Source organism: Myxine glutinosa, chromosome 1, assembly GCF_964187855.1.
Source record: "Myxine glutinosa chromosome 1, kmMyxGlut1.1, whole genome shotgun sequence".
In the NCBI taxonomy this organism is placed as follows: Eukaryota; Metazoa; Chordata; class Myxini; order Myxiniformes; family Myxinidae; genus Myxine; species Myxine glutinosa.
In genome coordinates this window covers 357,584,598-357,611,774 of record NC_136261.1, presented here as the reverse complement: position 1 = coordinate 357,611,774, position 27,177 = coordinate 357,584,598, and the positions used below count along the sequence as shown (strand labels likewise).

The following is a 27,177-nucleotide window of genomic DNA, read 5'->3' as shown; positions in this document are numbered from 1 at the left end:
GAGTTTCTTGTGGCCAACGCATTCAGAGAGAAGTTGGGCAATTGCCCGAAGATTGCATCACGAGACGGCCCAGCCCTGCGTAACTATTCTTATTTCTTGAGACAGTGTGAAGCGACGGTCTTCAAGTTCTAAACGACAGTCGAGAAAATAGCAAATTGCTCACAAAGCTTCCTGAGTGGTTAACTCTGCGATGGGCAAGAATCGTCTGACTGGAAGGAAGACAAGAAAGAGTTTTGGCCTTTCTCAATGCTTGTCAAGGTTATTGCCAAAGAAGCAGAATAGCTTGTGATGGATCAGTAAATCCAGAAGTCCAGAAAGGCGAGCATTCAAACGTACTGGAAACCAAAGAACGGTCAGTGTTGCGACCTCTCTCTCCACTGAAGTGATACAAAATTGTGAAAACATGCAAGTTGAAAGTGATGGCAAGTTGTGCTTTCTCTGTAAAGGTGAGCATCACATTTATGACAGGCAAAAACCAAAGCAAAACATGGGGGTCAAACACTGATTTAATTATTGGTTCCAACAAAAGGATATATATATATATATATATATATATATATATATATATATATATATATATATAGATATAGATATAAAGAAAAAGGGAAAAAACAGATCAAGCCAACTGCCATACTCCCCCTCTCCCCTCCTCCCCCATGAACAAGAAACCTGTGTGGGCATTAATCCCTACTCAGAGTTGCCCAGTTCGCTCCCAGTATTATGCCTCAAGACAGCAGTCAAATGGCTGGCACAAGAGTGATGGAGGACGGATTGATCAGCAGTCAGCACCATGAGACGCCCCAATGAAGGTAGCCACTGGCATATAGGCACGAGGGTGATGGAAGACACGACCCACACTCCGAGGTCCCTCTCTGGTTTTGTGTTCTCGCTGACCTCCGAGGTCTTTGCTTCAAGGCATTTCGCCCTCAGTGAACTCTCCACCAGAGTCATGCCACTGTACAGAGGTGACCTAGCCTCATTGCGTAGCTCGCCGCTTCTGTGGAATGAGGCGTTCTATGGCCGCCCGTCCTTTGCTGCCTCGTTTTATAGAGCAGTCAATCCATCCTCAACTTTACCTCACCATCCGAGTTGCTATGAATAATGTTCACCTCTCAAAATGTCAGGTTTCAAAACCTCTCAAAGGTTTCACCTGAATCCATCCATAACTGTTTGAGATATCCTGAAACGCCAGGTTTCACCTCTCAAAACATTTTGAGATCAAATTCAAGCTCTTGCCTGGGAAATCCCCTTGTTGTGGCTTTGAATCAAAAGTCCATGGCACTCCTCAAAACGGCAACAACCTCATCCCCCACATCACCATCCTGTTTCTCTTCCTCCCCACAGCCAATCACAGGATTTCAAATCTTGGGTTAAACAAAGTAAGTTAAATGGCACCCAACTGCTGTTCATGGAGATAGCAGACAGATAAGCACATCACATTTTCCTGCAACTCAGTTGAACGTCAGGCTTGACCATCTTGTTCGTTAAAGACCTCTGCCAAAAACTTTTTTCAGAAAACTTCACAAAATATGCTGAGGTTAATTGTGGCCGTTACAGAAGTAGTAGTCGACCAATTTGTGGGTAGTTTGATCTTTATCATTGTGAGTGAATATGATGTCTGAATTTGTAAGGGTTAGGTCCAACATTGATGCTAGTGATGATGCCATCATGCCATCATGCCATCATGCCATCTTAGCGGTTAGGGTGCAGGCTTGGGATCCTAAGATCCTGAGTTTGAATCCCGGTCGATTGCTGAATTAACGCCAGGGGGGTTGACTCAGTCTGTCATCCTTCCGAGGTCGGCAAATTGAGTACCAGCTTGCTGGGATGAATGATGAATGTGTGTACCCCGATTTAGAATAGGTACACCGTATCCCTGCGCATCGCAAGAGGCGACTAAGGTTTGTCGTCAGGAAGGGCATCCGGCCATAAAAACATTGCCACAAAAAGCGAACCATGATTGTCATAGGTCCCGCAAGGCTAACCCCCACTCTAGCGGGGAAAATTGCCTTAAAAACGATCATTCATTCATTCATTCATTCATTCAACAAGGGCATTTGGTAACGTGCTAGCAGGAGTTGCTGCATTATGAAGCAAGATATCCTTCATTGAACTTAAGTTGGTTGTTCACATCTCCAGTCCTGTCAATATACAACATTCCTTGTTAGTTCCTCCTAATATATTGGGGTGGGTGCCAAGGCTTAGAGACCTCGTTTTTAGATCTACATAATAATACTGTACGCGTATTCGTCCATCCGTCCGTGTGTATGTAACGCTCCTTTTCCACCCATTTGTTGGACAACTGGCCTGACGCCACCCACAATTGCAACCTGAAAAATCATATGGCCACCCTTTTGGTGCCATCGGAAGCCAAATACATCATCGGAGCTGTAATATTCACAATTGCTTTGCCCTCCCAATAAGTTTTCCGTTTAATGTAAAACCACCAAGGCGAATGTTAAAAGAATCGTTAAATATGAAAAGGTTGGAGTCAATAGGTGTCATGGACCTTGTTGAGGCCACAGTGCATAAAGGCCTCAGTCATCAGGCCTCTGGTATCAGCCTTTTGGCCAGTGCTATTGAAATATATATGGTTGTATAATCTCGATGTATTATATATGCACATGGGCAGTGGCCATGTTTTTGCTTCAAACACTGGCTTTTGTTATTTTTATTTTCTGGAGCAAGAGAAGAAGCGGTCTGTTGCCTTTACACCACCCAAATAACTATGTGGCATGCTCTTGAGCAAGGGCTTTTACCACAGAGGTTCTGTGGGTCCCTGCTGGTCAAGGATAATATGTTTGTGTTTATAATACTGTACAGTTTAATATGAATGCCTGGTGACAAATTTTGATGTATTAACGAAATAATCTATATATATATATAAAACACAGTTTGTGTGTGTGTGTGTGTGTGTGTGTGTGTGTGTGTGTGTGTGTGTGTGTGTGTGTAATGTTACCGATAGACTCCGAAACGGAGAGGCTCACGTGCTTGATATTTGGCATAGACATGGCCATTGAGCCTGGGACGAACATGGCCGAGACCATATTTGACGAGAGCCATATTTTTTATTCATATTTACCTCAGCGCATTTCAGCGAAGTACCCGCTAATCTCAGCCAGTGACAGAGCAGCTCGCTGATTCGCTCAGAGCGATCACGTGATGTTCCATGCCGTCACACGTTTGCACGTAATTCAGGGCGAAAAGCGATTGCGTTTTTTCACCTTTATGCGATCGTGTTTTGTGTCGATTTTGTGCGATATGAATAAAATTTTAATTCATATTTCGTGTTTACGAATTCGAATACGAAGGATTTCCCCTTTCCCCTTTCGATTTCGAATACGAATCGAATACGAGCTTGAGTCGAGAGGGCGAATGTACGGGTTGGGAATGTACGGGTCTCCCTTCCCCCGCCCGGCAACGCCGGTACTGAAGGGCGTGGGTCACAGGATCGGTGAGTCTCCAAAATCCGCTTCGTGCTCTTCCGAAGATGCAGGACGATGTCGCGATTGTTGTGCTGCTCTCCGACCATGAGAACTGCAACGTCATTGTTGACTGGCCCTCCCCTTCCCTCCCCCTTCCCTCCCCCTTCCCCCTCCCCTCCCCCATCCGTCCTCCCCCTCCCTTCCCCTCCGTCCTCCCCCTCCCTCCACCCTACCCCTTCTCCTTCTCCCCTCCCCCCTCCCATCCCCCCTCCCCTCCCCCTCCCCCTCCCCCCTCCCCCCTCCTTCCCCCTCCACCTCCCCCCTCCACCTCCCCCCTCCCCCTCCCTTTCCCCCTCCCCCCTCCATTTCCCCCTCCCCCCTCCCCCTCCCCCCTCCATTTCCCCTCCCCCTCCCCCTCCCCCCTCCCCGCTCCCCGTTCCCCCTCCCCCTCCCCCTACCCCTCCCCCCTCCCATCCCTCCCACCCCCTCCCCCTCCCATCCCTCACCCTCCCCCTCCCCATCCCCCCTCTTCTCCCCTCTCCCCCTCCCCCTCCCCCTCTTCTCCCCTCCCCCCCCTCTTCTCCCCTCCCCCCCGTGCCCCTCCCCTCCCCCGCCCGGCAATGCCGGGTAGTTCTGCTAGTATAAACTAAATAAATGTCAATATGAACAAATGAGTGGAAAGAAAGAAAGGGGAGGCTCATGCCCAAAATTCACGGCAGTTACCATACCTCTCTGAACTCCCTTCGGTTGACAAAATCTGTTATCCTTTTCTTTTCTGCCGAAGCAGACCGACTCTAGTCCTTATGAAGACTATTCTTCCATAATGGGTTGAATGGGCCTCTTCCTGTTACTACCTTCGTTTGTATATTCGCAATGTTGTTCGCACACGTATGTGGTTGTTCACATACTGATTTTTGTATTCGTTTCGAAATGCTTAACACAATCTTTTGTAACTCCTCCTCATTCACAGTCGGTATTGCCATGATGATTGTCCGAAGATGCCCTGGCCCTTCCAAAGAACGCGGCAAGAGACCTATCCCATCCGGAAGAAGCGGACATGTGGCAGTATCACATGCGGGCTGCATGTTCATTTGGGGGGGCTACTTGGTGAGTGTATTAATTAATTCTGTTGAATAGGTCAGCAGCCCAATTCTGATGGCTTCTTCTTCAAAATTCTTCCCTTGTGCAAAGCTCAGGATGATCTCTTACAAACCCTGGTAGCTGGGATATCATTTTAATTGGCGAAATTGGAATTTTTACCTCGGCCACCAAAGTTGACAGAGGTTATTTTTCACCTCTGTTTGACTGTCTGTTTGTCTGTGAGCAGGATATCTCAAACAGTTATGGATGGATTCAGAAGAAACTTGGTGACAAGTTTCAAGTTGGGTGTGTGACAAGGCCGAATTGATTAGATTTTAATGAAGATCCAGATGTGACAATTTTTAATGTCATTCTTCACCATTGAGAGATATGGCCAAAAACGATAAACAGCATGATATTTCAAAGAGTTATGGATAGATTCTGAGAAAACCTGGTGGATGAGTTGAGAAGGTGACAAGAACAAGCCGATTTAGATTTTGGTTCAGGTACGGATGCAGATCTGGCCTATCAGTGGGATGCAAAACATAAACTGTTCAGCGGGGTGGAGGTATGCCTCTATCGAGTGCCATTCTAGTTTTTAATATAATTATGGTATGCATTGTAGGGCAATAAATTATTGGGTTGATTTCTGGAAAAAGAGTTTTAATGTATTTTTTTATTAAAAAATTTATTTTTTCATGTATTTTTTTCATGTATGTATAAATGTATAAAAATACATTTAAAAAAAGGAAAATTCTGCGGGGCATTTCGATAGCTTATTCAGCATCTGCACCAGTAAGTACAAGAGAACTCCCGAGACGGTGCGGAGTTTCCGCGTTCCTCAATTTGTGACACCGCTAAACTGCAGCCTATAAACTTTTTGGCACAAGTCCTCAAAGATTCTGAGATGACTGCTGTTTAGATTTAAAATACAAATTGAAATGCCAGATGTATAAATGTCATGTCAGATTGCTTGATCGTTAATGTCCTTTTTAAAGAATCGGTACAGTTTGCGGATGATCATTCTTGCTACCTCTTTACAACACAACTTGCTCATATTTTTGTTCATATTTTCATCTATTTTCAAATTATGGATTTTCTTTCAAATTATCGACTTGTATGTACTTATGTTCACCACTTGTATGAAATGATGAATGTGTTTGCTTCCTTCTGCTTGTACTTATCATGTATGGTTACCGGAGGGAGGCATTTAGTCTTGGTGTCCATGGTGTTCCACTTTTTGAGTAACAAATTTCCCATTATTTAATTATTTCATCATTTAATTGATCAATTTCCAATTACTGTACTTAATTTTTTTTTTCAATTTTCAATGACTTTATTTTTCAAATATTTAATTTTTTGCAAATCTAATTTTTTTTTTTTTTTTTTCAAATGATTTGATTTTTCTTCAATTTTCAATTACTTAAATATTTTTTAATTTTCAAATATTGTATTTAATATTTCCATTAATTAATTGATATTTTTAAAATCATTATGAGGCAGATTTTGTCATGCTACCAATTGGCTAATATTACGAGTTGGCTAGCATCACCGATTGCAGCCCTCGACTTCTTATTCTTTTTTTCTTTTTTTTAAACCCATTCACCATATGATGTAAGTTCCGGAAGGTGTTCGATAGTTCAGGGGTGGTGGGGGGTGGGGAGGGGTGGGTATTGATTATTCAAATGAGTGGGATTAACACACGTTAATTGGCTGTAGCGTTATAGTGAGACTTGTTTTTATTTGTTTCCTCAGGCCAATGAAATGATGGATGTTTACCTGCCATCTACTGAAATGTGGATTTACAAAATGGAAACGGGGGAATGGTTTGTAATCTCATCTTCTCTCATGCGTTTGTAGTGAAGGAATTGGGTAACCCTCCAGTCTTCAAATATATCAGCACTCTCATTCATACATGTTCCCTTTCTTCCATTTATTCATTCATGTGTGACGCACATTTTAAGAAATACAAAGGAAAATACTCTTGTGTTATGCTGTATTTTAAAGTGCACATTTTTCCAAGCAATTCACTTTATTAACTTGCAAAATCGAAGAAACCACACACACACAGCAAACTCGAAGATTTTTCAAGTATATTGGTCGGTTGTGTTTGTTATTCTGTCTGTTTATCACTTGCCTACAGGTCACAATTCTAAGCCAATCGTCATGAAACTTCACCAAGTTGTAGAGGTCATCACAATTGAAATGCCTATTGATTTTGAGGTCAAAAGTCATCTGGAGGTCAAATTTCCAACATCATCAATTTTCATCCGATTGACTTGAAAATTGAACAGCAATTGTGCCTCACTGAATTGGGAAACCAACCAAAGTCACTAAATAGGGAAACCAATTATTTTTGAGGTCCGAAGGTCAACTCAAGGTCAAACTTCCAAAATCATAAATTTTCATCTGAAAAATCATAAATTTGCATCTGATTGACTTGACAATTTGAAAGCATTTGCATAGTGCCTCACTGAATTGGGAAACCAACTATTTTTGAGGTCAACTCTAAGTCAAACTTCTAAAATCATCAATTAAAATCTGAAAAATCGTCACTTTTCATCCTATTGACCCGAGCTTTGAACAAGATTGTCATTTTTAATCTTGATAAAACGGACAATTTGATGGATCAATGGCAACCTTTTTTGGGGTGAAAGGGGTGGATTTTGCAAGTATCGTGCCCTGCATGACGTCTTATTATTTTTATTCATCCTGCAGGCAGAAAAAGGTGGTGATTGGTGAATGCCCACTGCCTATGTCCGGCAGTTGTGCTGTGTGTGTGAGCGGAAAATTGTTCATGTTTGGGGGGCATCATGGCAGTGGCAACAGCAATGAGGTGCGTAAGTATGGATGAAGGGTATACGTGTGTTTTGTGTCACTGAGGGTTTGAGGTGTAAGAGTATTGGCAAAATTAGTACCTGTAAACGTTGTGAAGTGTTGGGAGAGTGTTATGTATTGTTCCAGGCATGAGAAATCTCTCTGTTTCCGTGGATTTCTTCTTTATTTATATTTTAGAATGTCTGACTCATGCTCGTGATATTTTGATATGACCTCTCTCATTTTTTTTTTTTTGTTTTTTTTTTTTTTACATCATCTAACCCTTTTAGTGGAGATGCCACTAAGTAAGTTAAACGCCTCCTTAATGATGCCCCAATGCTCCTAGCTATCATATTAGCAAAAATCAAATTTATTGAAAATCCAATTTAATTTATTGAAAATCAGAAATCCAATCAAATCTATAGGATTTTTGCTAATAATAAAAAGCACATAATAACTGGAAAGTTGTACAAACGCAGAACGGCAAAGATTGGCAGGGAAAGTATTCAGGTAATTGGAAGCATGTTGACGCCACACAGATACCTCATGTTAATGCACTAATGCAGCATCGTCATTTATAAACATAAATGGTTGCTTGTAGCGACTTGCATGGGAAAGTAAGGAGGTGAGGGCCCCAGTAGTATCTGTGTCAAAAGGAACCACAAATATCTTGAATCTGTATTGTTATACTTTGGCAGAAAAAAAGCATCATTTTGATTTGCGGATGCCAGATAACAGTTCGGGAGAGAACCACAGGTTTGTCCTGCAAGCCCGTTCCCCTGCCCCCTCAACCTTTATACGATTGTGATCTCCCTCACCTCCCTTATTACTCCTCCCCACACTCTCTGAGATGCACATGTCCCACTGCTCAGTGCATGAAGACTGGTGGGGCTAATTTCTTGGCATCGCGGATCGCACGTGGATAGGCTGTCTGCCCCTCATACAACAACAACAACAACAGGCATTTTAAGGCCATTTTCCCTGCTAGAGCGGGGGTTAGCCTTGCTTGGTTAGCTTGCTTGGTTAGCCATGACAATCTTCTCCATTTTGCCCTATTTTCTGCATCTCTCCTTGTTAACCCCCTTGCCCGCATTTCTTCTTCCACCACCTTTAGCCAAGTCTTTCTTGGTCTTCCCCGTCCTCTACTTCCTTCCACATTAATTTCCATCACTCTTCTCAACCGGTCCTGGTGTTGAACCCTGGTGTTGAACTGGTGTTGAACTGGTTGAACCCTGGTGTTGGGCTAGCGGCTCGGGTGCCGGCTTAGGATCCTAGGATCCTGGGTTCGAATCCCGGTCGATTGCTGAATTAACGCCAGGGGGGTTGACTCAGCCTGTCATCCTTCCGAGGTCGGCTAATTGAGTACCAGTTCACTGGTAATTCCCTGTTTGTCGTTAAAGGCGGCAAAAAGGGTTGGCGTCAGGAAGGGCATCCGGCCGTAAAACATTGCTTCAAAAAGGGGACCAAAAAAAACAACAACAACCATGGTGCCCGAAAAAGGCCAACCCCCGCTTGCGGGGAAAAATGGCCTCTAAAGGTGGTTTTTATACTCTTCTCAACCGGTCACTTTCATCCTTCCTCAACACATGACCAAACCATCTCAACCTGTTCCTCTTCATAGCATCAATCACAGGCTCTATTCCCATCATTTTTCGCAATTCATCATTTGTCTTCCTCTCTCTCAACGATACTCCACACATCCACCGAACCATTCGCATTTCCACCCTTTCCAGCCTTCGTTGCTGCTCTACGTTCATTACCAATGTCTCACTCCCATAAATCATAACACTTCTCACACATGCAGCATACACCTTTCCCTTCAGCTTCAACGACACTCCCCTCCTCATCAGCACGCCACTCAGTTCCCGAAACTTCTTCCATGCACATCTCACTCTTGCAACCGTTGCCGAGTCTGATCCACCTTCTCCATTCAGCATGTCTCCTAGTTAGCAAAATGTTTCGTGATATTGTGATATGGGAATTTCGTGACATGGGTGGAAAGGGAGTGTGTGCCCAAAACAATTGACGAAGTTGAAAGAGAGAGAGAGAGAGTTGAGCGGAGTTTGTGTTTGCTATGTGTCTTGTATAGGGCCTGTTGGGAGTTGTGCCTATGGCAGGTGAATATAGTTTTTTTCGCAGTTCTTTATCACTGCTTATTATTATTTTATTTAAATAATGATTTAAATATGTCTGGTGGTGACTTAACTGTTCAGGCAGTTGGCTTTGGATTTTAGGGTTCTGAGTTTAAACCACAGCTGTGCCAACATAACACCAGAGGGATTGACTCAACCTGTCATGCTTTTCGAGCTCGACAAAATGAGTATCTTGCTTGCTGGGCATAAGAGAGGCCAACAACAAAAGATTTGGGGATAGCAGGCTTACACCACCCACCTCCTCCAACCCAACAAGTGGTGGAAGACGTTTTCTTCCCCACTTTTTGGATATACAAAGAGGCTGAAAGCATGGGAAAACCACGTGGAGTGAGAGCGCAGGGAAGTTCCTCGCAGTCATTCGGCTTCGCCACTGTGGCATCCGGGGCATGGCCTCGCATGGGTGGAATTTTGGAACCACACACACAATTTGCTTAATTTACTTGCTTATGATGCTGCGCATGGAGCCTCATGAGAAACTTGCGGCACTCTCGTCTGTCTTGGGCCCATTGACTCATCATCGCTGGGGTAGTTTCTAGCTCCCTCAGCTCCTTTTCCACCATACAACACCAGGTCTCTGAAAGTGGTCCAACCCTCTGACCTTCCAGCTTCCGATGTATCGCTCGTTTTATGTGATGTTGTTTTCCATACACAGTATATGCCCAATACATTTCCACCTCCTCATTTTAATTTCCTTTGGGATGTTTTACTTTCCATCCTGTTACAGTGACGATAGACCGTAGATACATAAAGTTGTCGAAGTCTCGTATGGCCAAGTCATTGCACATGACAGCATTGTCGTCTGACGCATCTCATGCTCTCCGTTTTGTTGGTGTTGATTTTTCAGTCGTACTTGCAGGACAGAGCATATGGAGGCTATTTACCTTCTCTTGCATACTTTGCTTGGTGTCCGATAGCAATATATGTCATCAGCATAGCTGAGCTCCTCCAGATGGTCACCTTGAGTCAAGTCTATTCCATGACTGGCATATTCTGTAGTCATCCTTCATGCCCAGCCCAATACAAGTAAAGGAATTTGTGGAAACAGCATGTATCCCACCCCAGTCTGATTCCTGTTGTGACTTCAAATTCTTGTGACTTACAGCTCACACTACATTTGTAGCCAGTGTACATGTTCTCTTTAATTTTGATGAACTTTCCAGATTTTCCATAACCTTCCAATATACGTATCCACATTGCATTCCTGTTTATACTGTCAAATACTTTCTCTTAAAGTTGACAAAAGTCATCACAAGACTTGAACTCCATTCATTACATTGTTACCTCTGCCACTGAAGGTGTCAAACTGTCAAATTTTCAGGAATAAATATATACTGGGATTTTCACTATCCCTGTCTTTTGTCTGTCTGTGAACAGGATGTCTCAAAAAGTTGTGGAAGGATTCGGACGAAATTTGGTGGAGAGGTTGAGTGTGTGACGAGGACGGATTGATTCAATTTTGGTGAAGATCCGAATACGGATCCGGGCACAAGAAGTCTTAAAATATCTACAAAAGTGATTCTTCACCATTGAGTGACAGGGCCAAAAACGATATATAGCATACAACAAACAACAACAGGCATTTTAAAGGCCATTTTCCCTGCAAGAGCGGGGGTTAGCCTTGCGGTCCCCATGACAATCTTCTCCATTTTGCCCTATTTTCTGCATCTCCCCTTGTTAACCCCCTGGCCCGCATTTCTTCTTCGACCATCTTTAGCCAAGTCTTTCTCGGTCTTCCCCGTCCTCTACATCCTTCCACATTCATTTCCATCACTCTTCTCAACCAGTCACTTTCATCCTTCCTCAACACATGACCAAACCATCTCAAACTGTTTCTCTTCACAGCATCCATCACAGGCTCTATTCTCATCAACTTTCGCAATTCATCATTTGGCTTCCTCTCTCTCAACGATACTCCGCACATCCACGGAACCATTCGCATTTCCACCCTTTCCAGCCTTCATTGCTGCTCTACGTTCATTACCCATGTCTCGCTCCCATAAATCATAACACTTCTCACACATACAGCATACACTTTTCCCTTCAGCTTCAACGACACTCCCCTCCTCGTCAGCACGCCACTCAGTTCCCGAAACTTCTTCCATGCACATCTCACTCGAGCAACCGTTGCCGAGTCTGATCCACCTTCTCCATTCAGCATGTCTCCTCGGTAACAAAATGTTTTCACACCTTCCAGCTTCACGCCGTCTCCAAGATCCAACCCAACATTTCCTCCATCTGCAGCTCCCTCTGTGCACATCTTACACTTGAATGTAGCTGCCACACTGGTTAATGACCCTCTCAAACCACTACATTTTTGATGAACCCACTCAGCGCACATTGTACATTGAATTGAGTTCACTCCGACACCCTTCCTGCACACAGCACACGGCCACTTCCCAGTTCTTTCCAACTCACCACATGCTTTACCACTTGCCATCACCTTTGTTTTTCCGATATTCACCTTCAGACCTTTCGTCTCCATACATTCCTTCCACTTGTTCATCTTCTCCTTCAGTCCATCCATACTTTCTGCAATCAACACCAGATCATCTGCATACAACAACTCCCACGGTAAACCCTCATTTATGTTCCGAGCCAGCACCTCCATCACAGCTACAAATAGTAGTGGACTTATTACCGACCCCTGATGCACTCCCACCTTCACCTCAAACTCACCACTGTTCCCGTCCTTCATCCTTACAGCTGTGCGCGCTCTTTTTGTACATTTTGTGCTAATGATATATAGCATGATATTACAAAAAGTTGTGGACGAGTTATGATCAAACTTGGTGGATAAGTTGGTGAGGCGGGATGAACAAGCCGATTTTATTTTGGTTCAGGTCCGAATCCAGGTCCGGCCAATCAGTGGGATACAAAACGTAGCCTGCTCAGCCTGGTGGAGGTATGCGCTCTACCGAGTGCCCGTCTAGTTGCATGTGTTTCTTAATGCATTTAACTTGTTCAATTGGATGTATTTGCTTATATTCTTGTGATTACCATGAAAGATTTACTTTTTGCTTCAAACTCAAACATTCTCCTGCTTGATTTTCACGAGTTTGGGAGGTACGTGAGTGCACTATAACAGATACAGTGCCTTCAGAAAGTATTCACACCCTTTGACTTTTTCACATTTTGTTGTGTTACAGCCTGAATTTGAAATGGATACATTAAAAAATGTTGTTGCTGATCTACATATAATACCCCATCATGTCAAAGTGGAATTTGGTTTTTAGAATTCTTTACAAAATAATTAAAAATGAAAATCTGAAATGTCTTGAGTCAATAAGTATTCAACTCCTTTGCAATTTTCGTTTGTTCATCCATTGTCCTTTGGTCATCTATGAGATGTCTCTACAACTTGATTGGAGTCCACCTGTGGTCAATTCAATTAATTGGACATGATTTAGAAAGAAGTACACCTTTCTATATGAGGTCCCGCAGTTAACAGTGCATGACAGAGCAGACAGAAACTCTTCCATAAATTCTAACGAACTGCCCGTAGAACTCTGAGATATAATTGTGTCATTTACAGGGAAACGCCAAAGGTATTTCTACGAAGTATTGACTCGTGGGGGATGGGGGTGGGGGGGGGAGGGAGGGAGTGGGGGATTAATACTTTTGTAAATTAGATTTTTCTGTATTTCATTTTAAAATTATTCTGTAAAGATTTCTAAAAGAAATATTCCGTTTTTACATTATAGGGTATTATGTGTAGATCAGTGGCAAAAAATCTCAATGCAAACCATTTTAAATTCAGGCTGTAACAACAAAATGTGAAAAAAGTCAAGGGGTGTGAATACTTTCTGAAGGCACTGCATATTAGTTGCAGTTAGAGCGTCCGTTATGAGTCTGAGATGGGATTTTAAATGGTACATGGTGCTTTCTTGCTTAACACTCAGCATTTAAAGGATAGAGCATGCACAAACCCCACGGGTTTTTTGGTTTGTTTTTTTGTATACATAATCGAGGCTCGTGAAAGAGCTAACATTTATCACACAAACAAATCAAACAGACAAACAAACAAAGTATATAAAAAGGGGAGCGGTAGACAAGATGGGGAGAGAAGGGGAAGCACATAAACACAACATTTGAGAGCAGGGACATCAGGAATGTGTGGGAGGGAGAGGGCTTGGGGGGAGGCAGCGTGGGAAGGGGGGGGGGGGGAGGATAGGAGAAGTATAAACACAAGGACACCAAGGACTTCCAGGAAAGAAGTTGGTATTTCAAAAAAGTGGATTTGGGGTGAAATTAGCGGGGGTTGGCATCCTTTAGGGTTGAGGGGTTTGCCGTGAGATTTAGCCTCAAAAATACCCCTCTGACTGCGGAGAAAAAGCGCCGGTGCTTGATGGTGCTGCCGTTGTCCAGTGTTGTGTGGTTTGTAACTTCCCACAAGGTCAACGGCGGGGTTCATCCGTTGTCAATACCTGTGTTGACTGTCATGTGTGTGTGGGTGTGAGTGTGTGTGTGTGTGTGCATGCGTGTGTGCGATTTGTGTGTGACAGCCCTCCCATTAGCCTTAGAAACTGTAGATAAGAAAGTACGTTGTGGATGCTTGTTTTTTTTAACTTGTTTTTTATCTTTTATTTTTCCTGAGCCACAAATAGATCTTCATGATGAACCTTGAGCGAGGCATTGATCAGCTGTGTTGGGTCAAGGTATCACCCATATCTGGTCAACCACCCACTTCCAAAGATAAGCTTGGCTGTTGGGTGTATCAAAACAGGTCAGAGCAAATGCTTATTGCAATCTAATACGGACATTCTGTATCGGTTGCCACTCGCTTGTCAGGAAAGGTGCATAACCTGTCACCCCTTTACAGACTCATCTTTTTTGGTGGCTATGGCTACCCCCCTGAAGAACATCACCGCGGCACCTTTGAATTTGATGAAGCGTCTTTCTGGGTGAGGTTCCGCCGAGGTACACAAGAGTTGGCGTCGCGGGCAAACTTTTGATTTTTGATTATTTTTTGTCAGAGATCTACTTTTTATATGCACATTGATGAATCACCCTGCCTGTGAAACACCGATGACAGTTTATAGCTGGGCCAAGATTCGGACCCAGGCTAGACGGCTTAGAGGCAGGTTTGTATACCTCTAGTGATGAGGCCATCCTGCCAGCCCGAATCTGAAGATCAGTGACCAAGACAGAGTCGAAACTTATAATCAGATGTCACACTATTGAAGAAGAGAAAATACTTTATGGTGGCTGCATCGATGGATTGCATGATTGTGATTTAACATTACGTTATCTGTGTTCTATAATTTATTGGTGCGTTATCAACATTGAAGACAAGGTGCAATAAGCAGGCAAGATTGTCCAATATGCCCCCCTCCCTCCTCCATGCTGCAGCCCGTAAATGTTTCCAGAGGTTGGAATAATCACGTGCACGTCTTCGATCCTGAAACCCGACATTGGAGTCAGCCCGTAACAACTGTGAGTGTCCTGTCACTACTCGTTAAGGCCACAGTAGTTGAATGCGAATTGTCAACTTCACACCCGATACCTTGTTTTTATGTAAAACAACTTGAAATACAAATATGGCTGCCATTGATTGTCAAAAGACTCGTGGTAGTGTTTTGTTCATTTTAAAATAAAATTATCATTGCTTTTTCCAGTCAATTATAATTGACAGGGCATGTGAGCATGGTTGGTAGATGGAGCATTCCACAAGATGATGTGACACATTTACAGGGAAACGCTCCAGTTCCGCGAGCAGCGCACGCCTGCACGACGCTGGGAAACTACGGCTACGTCTTTGGAGGGAGATTTCTGGTATGAACCACTGTGCTTTTTCTCTCTTTTCATGAGTGAGGCTCATTGAAGAGAAAAGTTGAATTTAATGTGAGATAGCATGGTAACAATTAGGCACAACTGGCAAAGGGATAAATGAGCAGAAAAGGAAGAGAAAGAGAGAGTGGGGGAAAGGAACACTGAAATCAGCAAGTAAGTTGGTTGGGTTAGGGAGGGTTAATGGGGGTAATAGGATGATGGGTCAGCATGGGGAAGGACACGAGGTGGCGGTGCACACTGTCTGCTCTAAACGATGGGAAAGAACGACATATAGACAGGAAAAGCTAGGAACGAAGGAGGTGAGGTGTGCAGTCAGCCTTGATTTTGGAATTTTAACCAGGAGGGGATTACTGGGAGAACACTGCATCCTGAAGTTTATCGGGAAGGTTGGAGGAGAGAGAGAGAGGAGGGAGGAATGTTGGAGAATTAATCATTGTGCGTTTTGATAGTTTAACAGCTCGGCAAAAGGAGGTCAAAAATAACATGACAATCGAGATAGTTGTGGACTGGGTGCAGGATGGCTGACCTGATGCCTTTACTGCATATTCTGGACTGACAGGATGGCTGTCCAGATGTGCGCACACTCAACTCTAAGCTGTATAGCCTGAGTTTGAATCCCGACGCAGCTATAAACTGTCATTCTGGGATTTCACGGGCGGAGTGATTCATCGATGTGCGTGCCGTCCCTCGGATGGACGTTAAACTTTGTGTCCCATCTGTCAGCATTTGTTGGTGGACGTTAAAGATCCCATGATGTCCTTTGCGAAGAGTAAGTGAGCTGAGGGCCTTTCACTCTCTCATGTCAGGCAGGTTGGTGGTCTTTCTGTCTTCTACTGACTCCCCTCTGGCCCAGCTCCCTCTGCTCTGTCTGTGCTCTGTCCCTCAAATATTCCTTCAGGATGCACAAGATCTGCCAGCAACCCTGTTATGGTGAAACTGCCAAAATCAAGACTCTCTGCTCACCTTCACTCTTTCATTCCTCTTTTCTCCCACCTCTGGAACAAACTCCCTCACTCTCTTCAATCCCACTCCTCCCTCCAGGTCTTCAAAACAGCTTTTCACCACCATCTCTTATCTTTGCCCATCCAAAACCGTGATCTTTTCTACCCCGTTAATCCTCCCTAAATCCACCTCGTTCAAATTCCGATTTTTTTCCTGAACGTCCTTGTAGTGTCCATCTTGTTTATCCCATGAACCCTGCCCCAGCCCTCTTCCTCCCACAGATCTCCTGATGTCCCTGTTCTCTCCTGTTGTTGTGCTTCCCTCTCCCTCCCCCTCGTCTCCCGCTGCCTTTTTATGTTCTATGTGTCTTGCACGAGCCTCGACTTGGTATACAAAAAATATACCATGAACAAATTACAAATTCCTGCTCTAACCAGCAGGGGCACTGCATTTGCGGCATAGCCGCACGCACCCTCAGCCAACGATGCTACCCTGCAGCCTTGTTCTGCATACAAACGAAGGAACGATTTCAAATTCTTGAAGAATGAGTACAATAAATTGTCAACGTGACAATGGAAATTCCATACCGTTGCATTTCTTCCTGACAGCATGATACGGATAGACACATGACAGCATAGCACAAGTATTTCAATCATTAAGTAGCTTGTGTTTAATCAGCCAATGGTAGCAGGTCTTGTTGGATTTGCAAAATGCAACGAAATTAAATGGACTTTGAGGTCACAAAAAAAAAAATCTAATTCGATTTTTCTTTTCGATGAAAAATCCAATAAAATAGGTTGGTCTTGATATTGTTACAGAGGGGCTGTTAAGCTACAGATGATGATAAAAGATCAAGCAATGTGGCAGCGGTTCTCGTTTCCAAACTTGAACATTATTTTGGGAGCAGGCAGCTTCCTTTCGTTTTGACCTGAAAGGCTCCAGTGGCATCAAGTTTCTAATACTACGAGTTCCCTTACAAGGAACTCCAATGCAGGAGGAGACCATTAGACCCATCAAATACCACATTCTTACACAGCCCATCAAAGTCCGCATTCTTTATCCGCCTGTCCACATTCTTACATGTGTACGAGACTTGTCACGTTTTACTTTGGCTGAACATCAAAAATTGAGGTTGGCCTGCATTCTGAACGAGTATGAACAACATAGTTTAACATACTTGTGTAGGTAGATGTGTTTTGAATTCATTTTGAGGGGGGGGGGGGGGGGGGCACTTTTTAATTATTATTTATTCATTTACTTATTTATTCTCTACCCGAGCACCAGGCTCAGGTGTTGGCTTAGCGGTTAGGGTGCCGGCTTGGGATCCTGGGTTCGAATCCCGGTCGTTCGCTGAATTAACGCCAGGGGGGTTGACTCAGCCTGTCATCCTTCCGAGGTCGGAAAATTGAGTACCAGCTTGCTGGGATGAATGATCACGGTGTGTACCCCGATTTAGAATAGGTACACCGTATCCCTGCGCAGGGTAAGAGCGTGACCAAGGGTTGGCGTCAGGAAGGGCATCTGGCCATAAAAACATTGCCTCAAACAGGGAACCATGATTGTCATAGGGCCCGCAAGGCTAACCCCCGCTCTAGCGGGGAAAAATGGCCATAAAACGATCATTCATTCATTCATTCATTCTCTACCTGAGCAAAGACCATGGAAGAGCAAGGTTGAGTTGACATTGGGGGCAGCAGGTCAACAATTGGGCACAATTAGCAAAATAATAAATCGACAGGAAAGGAAGATAAAAGGGGTGGAGAGAAACGCTGAAACCAGCAAATAAGCTAGGGGGTTAGTGAAAAAGAGTTAATTGGGTAAAAAAAAAGATCGTGGGTCAGGATGGGAATGACATGAGGTCGTGGTGCAGTGTCTGTTGAAGTTTAACCAGGAAGGCGTTACTGGAACCACTCATGCATCCTTGAGTGGGAAGGAGGGTCAGAGGGCTGATCGAGCAGTGGGAGCAATATTGGAGAAATAGTTTTTAAAAACCATAGAGACCACCGGCATACCTATGATGTCCTTCGGCTTCATCATGGGAGATTTTAATGTGGAGAGCTTTAGTTTCAACAGAATCCAGGAGAGATGGATATGATGCTTGGGCATCAGCCCATAGGGGAGAACTGTGGAGCTCCCACGTAGGATTTACTTTGACTTTCATTACTGATCATGTGTCGGTTTCAGAATTTACAAATTTACTTCACTCTGTACAAAAGGTGGCATTCTGACAAAATGAAGGACTTGAGTAGGGAGCATAATGAAAAAGAGACATGCTGGTTGGGTTGTATGTCTGTGTGTACAGAATTCAAGAATGGATGATCTTCACTCGCTTAACCTGGACACGTGGGAATGGAGTGGCAAGTGAGTCCAGCAGTGGGTCACAGTTAAGGTGTTCTTAGCCCTCTTGCTCGACATAGCTGTTCCTTCTTTAATCGTATTTTATATGATAAGTGCACAGATCCAGAACTATTCCTATTTCTATCCACAATCTCATATTGGCCCTTAAAATAAAATTCCCAATCCTGTATCACCTGTTCACAAGTGGTTGCTCTGCATAAAAGGCCATCAACTTGCAAAATACTCAATAATGATGAGAATTTTGATTGATGACGTGGAAGAAAAAATACAATTGTCCCTGTTCATTCACGAGAGGTGGCGAGCTTTCACAATTATAATTATTATTATTGTGCAAGTTTCAGATGATCATCGATTATTAGCTCTTGCTAATAATCATTTATTATCTCTTGATTTTTTTTCTTGATTATCTTGATTTATTATCTTGATTGATATTATCTTGTATTTATTATCTTGATTTATTATTAATAACAGATTTATTATCTCTTGCTATCACCAATTTATTAGCTCTCACGATCACCGATTTATTAGCTCTTGCTATCACCGATTTATTAGCTCTTGCTATCACCGATTTATTAGCTCTTGCTATCACCGATTTATTAGCTCTTGCTATCACCGATTTATTAGCTCTTGCTATCACCGATTTATTAGCTCTTGCTATCACCGATTTATTAGCTCTTGCTATCACCCGATTTAATAGCTCTTGCTATCACCGATTTATTAGCTCGAGCTATCACTGATTTATTAGCTCTTGCTATCACCGATTTATTTGCTCTTGCTGTCACTGATTTATTAGCTCTTGCTTTCACCGATTTATCAGCTCTTGCTATCACCGATTTATTATCTCTTGCTATCACTGATTTATTATCTCTTGCTATCACCGATTTATTTGCTCTTGCTGTCACTGATTTATTAGCTCTTGCTTTCACCGATTTATCAGCTCTTGCTATCACTGATTTATTAGCTCTTGCTATCACTGATTTATTATCTCGAGCTACTACTGATTTATTAGCTCATGCTGTCACTGATTTATTAGCTCTTGCTATCACCGATTTATGAGCTCTAGCTATCACTGATTTATTATCTCTAGCTACTACTGATTTATTAGCTCTTGCTGTCACCGATTTATTAGCTCTTGCTATCACCGATTTATTAGCTCTAGCTATCACCGACTTATTAGCTCTTGCTATCACCGACTTATTAGCTCTTGCTATCGCCGACTTATTAGCTCTTGCTATCACTGATTTATTATCTCTAGCTATCACTGATTTATTAGCTCTTGCTATCACTGATTTATTAGCTCTTGCTATCATTGATTTATTATCTCTAGCTATCACCGATTTATTAGCTCTTGCTATCACCGATTTATTAGCTCTTACTATCACTGATTTATTATCTCTAGCTATCACCGATTTATTAGCTCTTGCTATCACTGATTTATTATCTCGAGCTACAACTGATTTATTAGCTCTTGTTATCACCGATTTATTATCTCTAGCTATCACCGATTTATTAGCTATTGCTATCACCGATTTATTTGCTCTTGCTATCACTGATTTATTATCTCTAGCTATCACCGATTTATTCACTCTTGCTGCCACCGATTTATTAGCTCTTGCTATCACCGATTTATCAGCTATTGCTATCACCAATTTATTCGCTCTAGCTATCACTGATTTATTAGCTCTTGCTATCACCGATTTATTATCTCTAGCTATCACCGATTTATTAGCTCTTGCTATCACCGATTTATTATCTCTAGCTATCACCGATTTATTAGCTCGAGCTATCACTGATTTATTAGCTCTTGCTATCACCGATTTATTTGCTCTTGCTGTCACTGATTTATTAGCTCTTGCTTTCACCGATTTATCAGCTCTTGCTATCACCGATTTATTATCTCGAGCTATCACTGATTTATTAGCTCTTGCTATCACTGATTTATTATCTCGAGCTACTACTGATTTATTAGCTCTTGCTGTCACCGATTTATTAGCTCTTGCTATCACCGATTTATGAGCTCCAGCTATCACCGATTTATTATCTCTAGCTACTACTGATTTATTAGCTCTTGCTGTCACCAATTTATTAGCTCTTGCTATCACCGATTTATTAGCTCTAGCTATCACCGACTTATTAGCTCTTGCTATCACCGACTTATTAGCTCTTGCTATCGCCGACTTATTAGCTCTTGCTATCACTGATTTATTATCTCTAGCTATCACTGATTTATTAGCTCTTGCTATCACTGATTTATTAGCTCTTGCTATCACTGATTTATTATCTCTAGCTATCACCGATTTATTAGCTCTTGCTATCACCGATTTATTAGCTCTTACTATCACTGATTTATTATCTCTAGCTATCACCGATTTATTTGCTCTTGCTATCACTGATTTATTATCTCTAGCTATCACCGATTTATTAGCTCTTGCTATCACCGATTTATTAGCTCTTACTATCACTGATTTATTATCTCTAGCTATCACCGATTTATTTGCTCTTGCTATCACTGATTTATTATCTCTAGCTATCACCGATTTATTAGCTCTTGCTATCACCGATTTATTAGCTCTTACTATCACTGATTTATTATCTCTAGCTATCACCGATTTATTTGCTCTTGCTATCACTGATTTATTATCTCTTGCTATCACCGATTTATTAGCTCTTACTATCACTGATTTATTATCTCTAGCTATCACCGATTTATTTGCCCTTGCTATCACCGATTTATTAGCTCTTGCTATCACCAATTTATCAGCTCTTGCTATCACTGATTTATTATCTCTTGCTATCACCAGTTTATCAGCTCTAGCTATCACTGATTTATTAGCTCTTGCTATCACCAATTTATCAGCTCTAGCTATCACTAATTTATTAGCTCTTGCTATCACCAATTTATCAGCTCTAGCTATCACTGATTTATCACTGATTTATTAGCTCTTGCTATCACTGATTTATTAGCTCTTGCTATCATTGATTTATTATCTCTAGCTATCACCGATTTATTAGCTCTTGCTATCACCGATTTATTAGCTCTTACTATCACTGATTTATTATCTCTAGCTATCACCGATTTATTAGCTCTTGCTATCACTGATTTATTATCTCTTGCTATCACTGATTTATTATCTCTAGCTATCACCGATTTATTAGCTCTTGCTCTCACCGATTTATTAGCTCTTACTATCACTGATTTATTATCTCTAGCTATCACCGATTTATTAGCTCTTGCTCTCACCGATTTATTAGCTCTTACTATCACTGATTTATTATCTCTAGCTATCACCGATTTATTTGCTCTTGCTATCACTGATTTATTATCTCTAGCTATCACCGATTTATTAGCTCTTGCTATCACCAATTTATCAGCTCTTGCTATCACTGATTTATTATCTCTTGCTATCACCAGTTTATCAGCTCTAGCTATCACTGATTTATTAGCTCTTGCTATCACTGATTTATTATCTCTAGCTATCACCGATTTATTAGCTCTTGCTCTCACCGATTTATTATCTCTAGCTATCACCGATTTATTATCTCTAGCTATCACTGATTTATTAGCTCTTGCTATCACTGATTTATTATCTCTAGCTATCACCGATTTATTAGCTCTTGCTATCACCAATTTATCAGCTCTTGCTATCACTGATTTATTATCTCTTGCTATCACCAGTTTATCAGCTCTAGCTATCACTGATTTATTAGCTCTTACTATCACTGATTTATTATCTCTAGCTATCACCGATTTATTAGCTCTTGCTCTCACCGATTTATTAGCTCTTACTATCACTGATTTATTATCTCTAGCTATCACCGATTTATTAGCTCTTGCTATCACTGATTTATTATCTCTTGCTATCACTGATTTATTATCTCTAGCTATCACCGATTTATTAGCTCTTGCTCTCACCGATTTATTAGCTCTTACTATCACTGATTTATTATCTCTAGCTATCACCGATTTATTAGCTCTTGCTCTCACCGATTTATTAGCTCTTACTATCACTGATTTATTATCTCTAGCTATCACCGATTTATTTGCTCTTGCTATCACTGATTTATTATCTCTAGCTATCACCGATTTATTAGCTCTTGCTATCACCAATTTATCAGCTCTTGCTATCACTGATTTATTATCTCTTGCTATCACCAGTTTATCAGCTCTAGCTATCACTGATTTATTAGCTCTTGCTATCACCAATTTATCAGCTCTAGCTATCACTGATTTATTATCTCTTGCTATCACCAATTTATCAGCTCTAGCTATCACTGATTTATTAGCTCTTGCTATCACCAATTTATCAGCTCTAGCTATCACTGATTTATTATCTCTTGCTATCACCAATTTATCAGCTCTAGCTATCACTGATTTATTATCTCTTGCTATCACCAATTTATCAGCTCTTGCTGTCACCGATTTATTAGCTCTTGCTATCACTGATTTATTATCTCTAGCTATCACCGATTTATTAGCTCTTGCTATCACCGATTTATCAGCTCTTGCTATCACTGATTTATTATCTCTAGCTATCACTGATTTATTAGCTCTTGCTGTCACCGATTTATTAGGTCTTGCTATCACTGATTTATCAGCTCTAGCTATCACTGATGTATTAGCTCTTGCTGTCACCGATTTATTATCTCTTGCTATCACCGATTTATTAGCTCTTGCTATCACCGATTTATTATCTCTTGCTATCACCGATTTATTAGCTCTTGCTGTCACCGATTTATTATCTCTTGCTATCACTGATTTATTAGCTCTTGCTATCACCAATTTATCAGCTCTTGCTATCACTGATTTATTAGCTCTTGCTATCACCGATTTATTAGCTCTTGCTATCACCAATTTATCAGCTCTAGCTATCACTGATTTATTAGCTCTTGCTATCACCGATTTATTAGCTCTTGCTATCACCAATTTATCAGCTCTAGCTATCACTGATTTATTAGCTCTTGCTGTCACCGATTTATTATCTCTTGCTATCACCAATTTATCAGCTCTAGCTATCACTGATTTATTAGCTCTTGCTGTCACCGATTTATTATCTCTTGCTATCACCAATTTATCAGCTCTAGCTATCACTGATTTATTAGCTCTTGCTGTCACCGATTTATTATCTCTAGCTATCACTGATTTATTAGCTCTTGCTATCACTGATTTATTAGCTCTTGCTATCACCAATTTATCAGCTCTTGCTATCACCGATTTATTAGCTCTTGCTGTCACCGATTTATTATCTCTAGCTATCACTGATTTATTAGCTCTTGCTATCACTGATTTATTAGCTCTTGCTATCACCGATTTATTAGGTCTTGCTATCACTGATTTATTAGCTCTTGCTATCACCGATTTATTAGGTCTTGCTATCACCGATTTATTAGCTCTTGCTATCACTGATTTATTAGCTCTTGCTATCACCAATTTATCAGCTCTAGCTATCACTGATTTATTAGCTCTTGCTATCACCAATTTATCAGCTCTAGCTATCACTGATTTATTAGGTCTTGCTATCACCGATTTATTAGCTCTTGCTATCACTGATTTATTAGCTCTTGCTATCACCGATTTATTAGGTCTTGCTATCACCGATTTATTAGCTCTTGCTATCACTGATTTATTAGCTCTTGCTATCACCAATTTATCAGCTCTAGCTATCACTGATTTATTAGCTCTTGCTATCACCAATTTATCAGCTCTAGCTATCACTGATTTATTAGGTCTTGCTATCACCGATTTATTAGCTCTTGCTATCACTGCTTTATTAGCTCTTGCTATCACCGATTTATTAGCTCTTGCTATCACCGATTTATTAGCTCTTGCTATCACCGATTTATTATCTCTAGCTATCACTGATTTATTAGCTCTTGCTATCACCGATTTATTATCTCTAGCTATCACTGATTTATTAGCTCTTGCTATCACCGATTTATCAGCTCTAGCTATCACCGATTTATTAGCTCTTGCTATCACCGATTTATTATCTCTAGCTATCACTGATTTATTATCTCTAGCTATCACCAATTTATCAGCTCTAGCTATCACTGATTTATTAGCTCTTGCTATCACCGATTTATTATCTCTAGCTATCACTGATTTATTAGCTCTTGCTATCACCAATTTATCAGCTCTAGCTATCACTGATTTATTAGCTGTTGCTATCACCGATTTATTAGCGCTTGCTATCACTGATTTATTATCTCTAGCTATCACCGATTTATTACCTCTTGATATCACCGATTTATCTGCTCTTGCTATCACTGATTTATTATCTCTAGCTATCACTGATTTATTAGGTCTTGCTGTCACCGATTTATTAGCTCTTGCTATCACCGATTTATTATCTCTAGCTATCACTGATTTATTATCTCTTGCTATCACTGATTTATTATCTCTAGCTGTCACCGATTTATTATCTCTAGCTGTCACCGATTTATTATCTCTAGCTATCACCGATTTATTAGCTCTTGCTATCACCGATTTATCAGCTCTTGCTATCACTGATTTATTATCTCTAGCTGTCACCGATTTATTATCTCTAGCTATCACCGATTTATTATCTCTAGCTATCACTGATTTATTAGCTCTTGCTGTCACCGATTTATTATCTCTAGCTGTCACCGATTTATTATCTCTAGCTATCACCGATTTATTAGCTCTTGCTATCACCGATTTATTATCTCTAGCTATCACTGATTTATTAGCTCTTGCTGTCACCGATTTATTATCTCTAGCTGTCACCGATTTATTATCTCTAGCTATCACTGATTTATTAGCTCTTGCTGTCACCGATTTATTAGGTCTTGCTATCACTGATTTATCAGCTCTAGCTATCACTGATGTATTAGCTCTTGCTGTCACCGATTTATTATCTCTTGCTATCACCGATTTATTAGCTCTTGCTATCACCGATTTATTATCTCTTGCTATCACCGATTTATTAGCTCTTGCTGTCACCGATTTATTATCTCTTGCTATCACTGATTTATTAGCTCTTGCTATCACCAATTTATCAGCTCTTGCTATCACTGATTTATTAGCTCTTGCTATCACCGATTTATTAGCTCTTGCTATCACCAATTTATCAGCTCTAGCTATCACTGATTTATTAGCTCTTGCTATCACCGATTTATTAGCTCTTGCTATCACCAATTTATCAGCTCTAGCTATCACTGATTTATTAGCTCTTGCTGTCACCGATTTATTATCTCTTGCTATCACCAATTTATCAGCTCTAGCTATCACTGATTTATTAGCTCTTGCTGTCACCGATTTATTATCTCTTGCTATCACCAATTTATCAGCTCTAGCTATCACTGATTTATTAGCTCTTGCTGTCACCGATTTATTATCTCTAGCTATCACTGATTTATTAGCTCTTGCTATCACTGATTTATTAGCTCTTGCTATCACCAATTTATCAGCTCTTGCTATCACCGATTTATTAGCTCTTGCTGTCACCGATTTATTATCTCTAGCTATCACTGATTTATTAGCTCTTGCTATCACTGATTTATTAGCTCTTGCTATCACCGATTTATTAGGTCTTGCTATCACTGATTTATTAGCTCTTGCTATCACCGATTTATTAGGTCTTGCTATCACCGATTTATTAGCTCTTGCTATCACTGATTTATTAGCTCTTGCTATCACCAATTTATCAGCTCTAGCTATCACTGATTTATTAGCTCTTGCTATCACCAATTTATCAGCTCTAGCTATCACTGATTTATTAGGTCTTGCTATCACCGATTTATTAGCTCTTGCTATCACTGATTTATTAGCTCTTGCTATCACCGATTTATTAGGTCTTGCTATCACCGATTTATTAGCTCTTGCTATCACTGATTTATTAGCTCTTGCTATCACCAATTTATCAGCTCTAGCTATCACTGATTTATTAGCTCTTGCTATCACCAATTTATCAGCTCTAGCTATCACTGATTTATTAGGTCTTGCTATCACCGATTTATTAGCTCTTGCTATCACTGCTTTATTAGCTCTTGCTATCACCGATTTATTAGCTCTTGCTATCACCGATTTATTAGCTCTTGCTATCACCGATTTATTATCTCTAGCTATCACTGATTTATTAGCTCTTGCTATCACCGATTTATTATCTCTAGCTATCACTGATTTATTAGCTCTTGCTATCACCGATTTATCAGCTCTAGCTATCACCGATTTATTAGCTCTTGCTATCACCGATTTATTATCTCTAGCTATCACTGATTTATTATCTCTAGCTATCACCAATTTATCAGCTCTAGCTATCACTGATTTATTAGCTCTTGCTATCACCGATTTATTATCTCTAGCTATCACTGATTTATTAGCTCTTGCTATCACCAATTTATCAGCTCTAGCTATCACTGATTTATTAGCTGTTGCTATCACCGATTTATTAGCGCTTGCTATCACTGATTTATTATCTCTAGCTATCACCGATTTATTACCTCTTGATATCACCGATTTATCTGCTCTTGCTATCACTGATTTATTATCTCTAGCTATCACTGATTTATTAGGTCTTGCTGTCACCGATTTATTAGCTCTTGCTATCACCGATTTATTATCTCTAGCTATCACTGATTTATTATCTCTTGCT

General features: G+C 41.1%; 1 protein-coding gene across 1 annotated transcript in view; it reads left to right on the top strand.

Moving 5' to 3' along the window:
* Nucleotides 1-27,177, top strand: part of LOC137413853 (kelch domain-containing protein 2) — a 58,330-nt gene that overhangs the window by 7,585 nt on the left and 23,568 nt on the right. Inside the window, exons 2-9 of the mRNA XM_068099284.2 lie at nt 4,396-4,532; nt 6,261-6,331; nt 7,224-7,341; nt 14,080-14,198; nt 14,295-14,376; nt 14,825-14,908; nt 15,167-15,247; nt 18,510-18,568. Of these exons, the coding sequence (XP_067955385.1) occupies nt 4,407-4,532; nt 6,261-6,331; nt 7,224-7,341; nt 14,080-14,198; nt 14,295-14,376; nt 14,825-14,908; nt 15,167-15,247; nt 18,510-18,568 (740 nt within the window). The 5' untranslated portion in view covers nt 4,396-4,406. The remainder of the gene's footprint in view (nt 1-4,395; nt 4,533-6,260; nt 6,332-7,223; nt 7,342-14,079; nt 14,199-14,294; nt 14,377-14,824; nt 14,909-15,166; nt 15,248-18,509; nt 18,569-27,177) is intronic.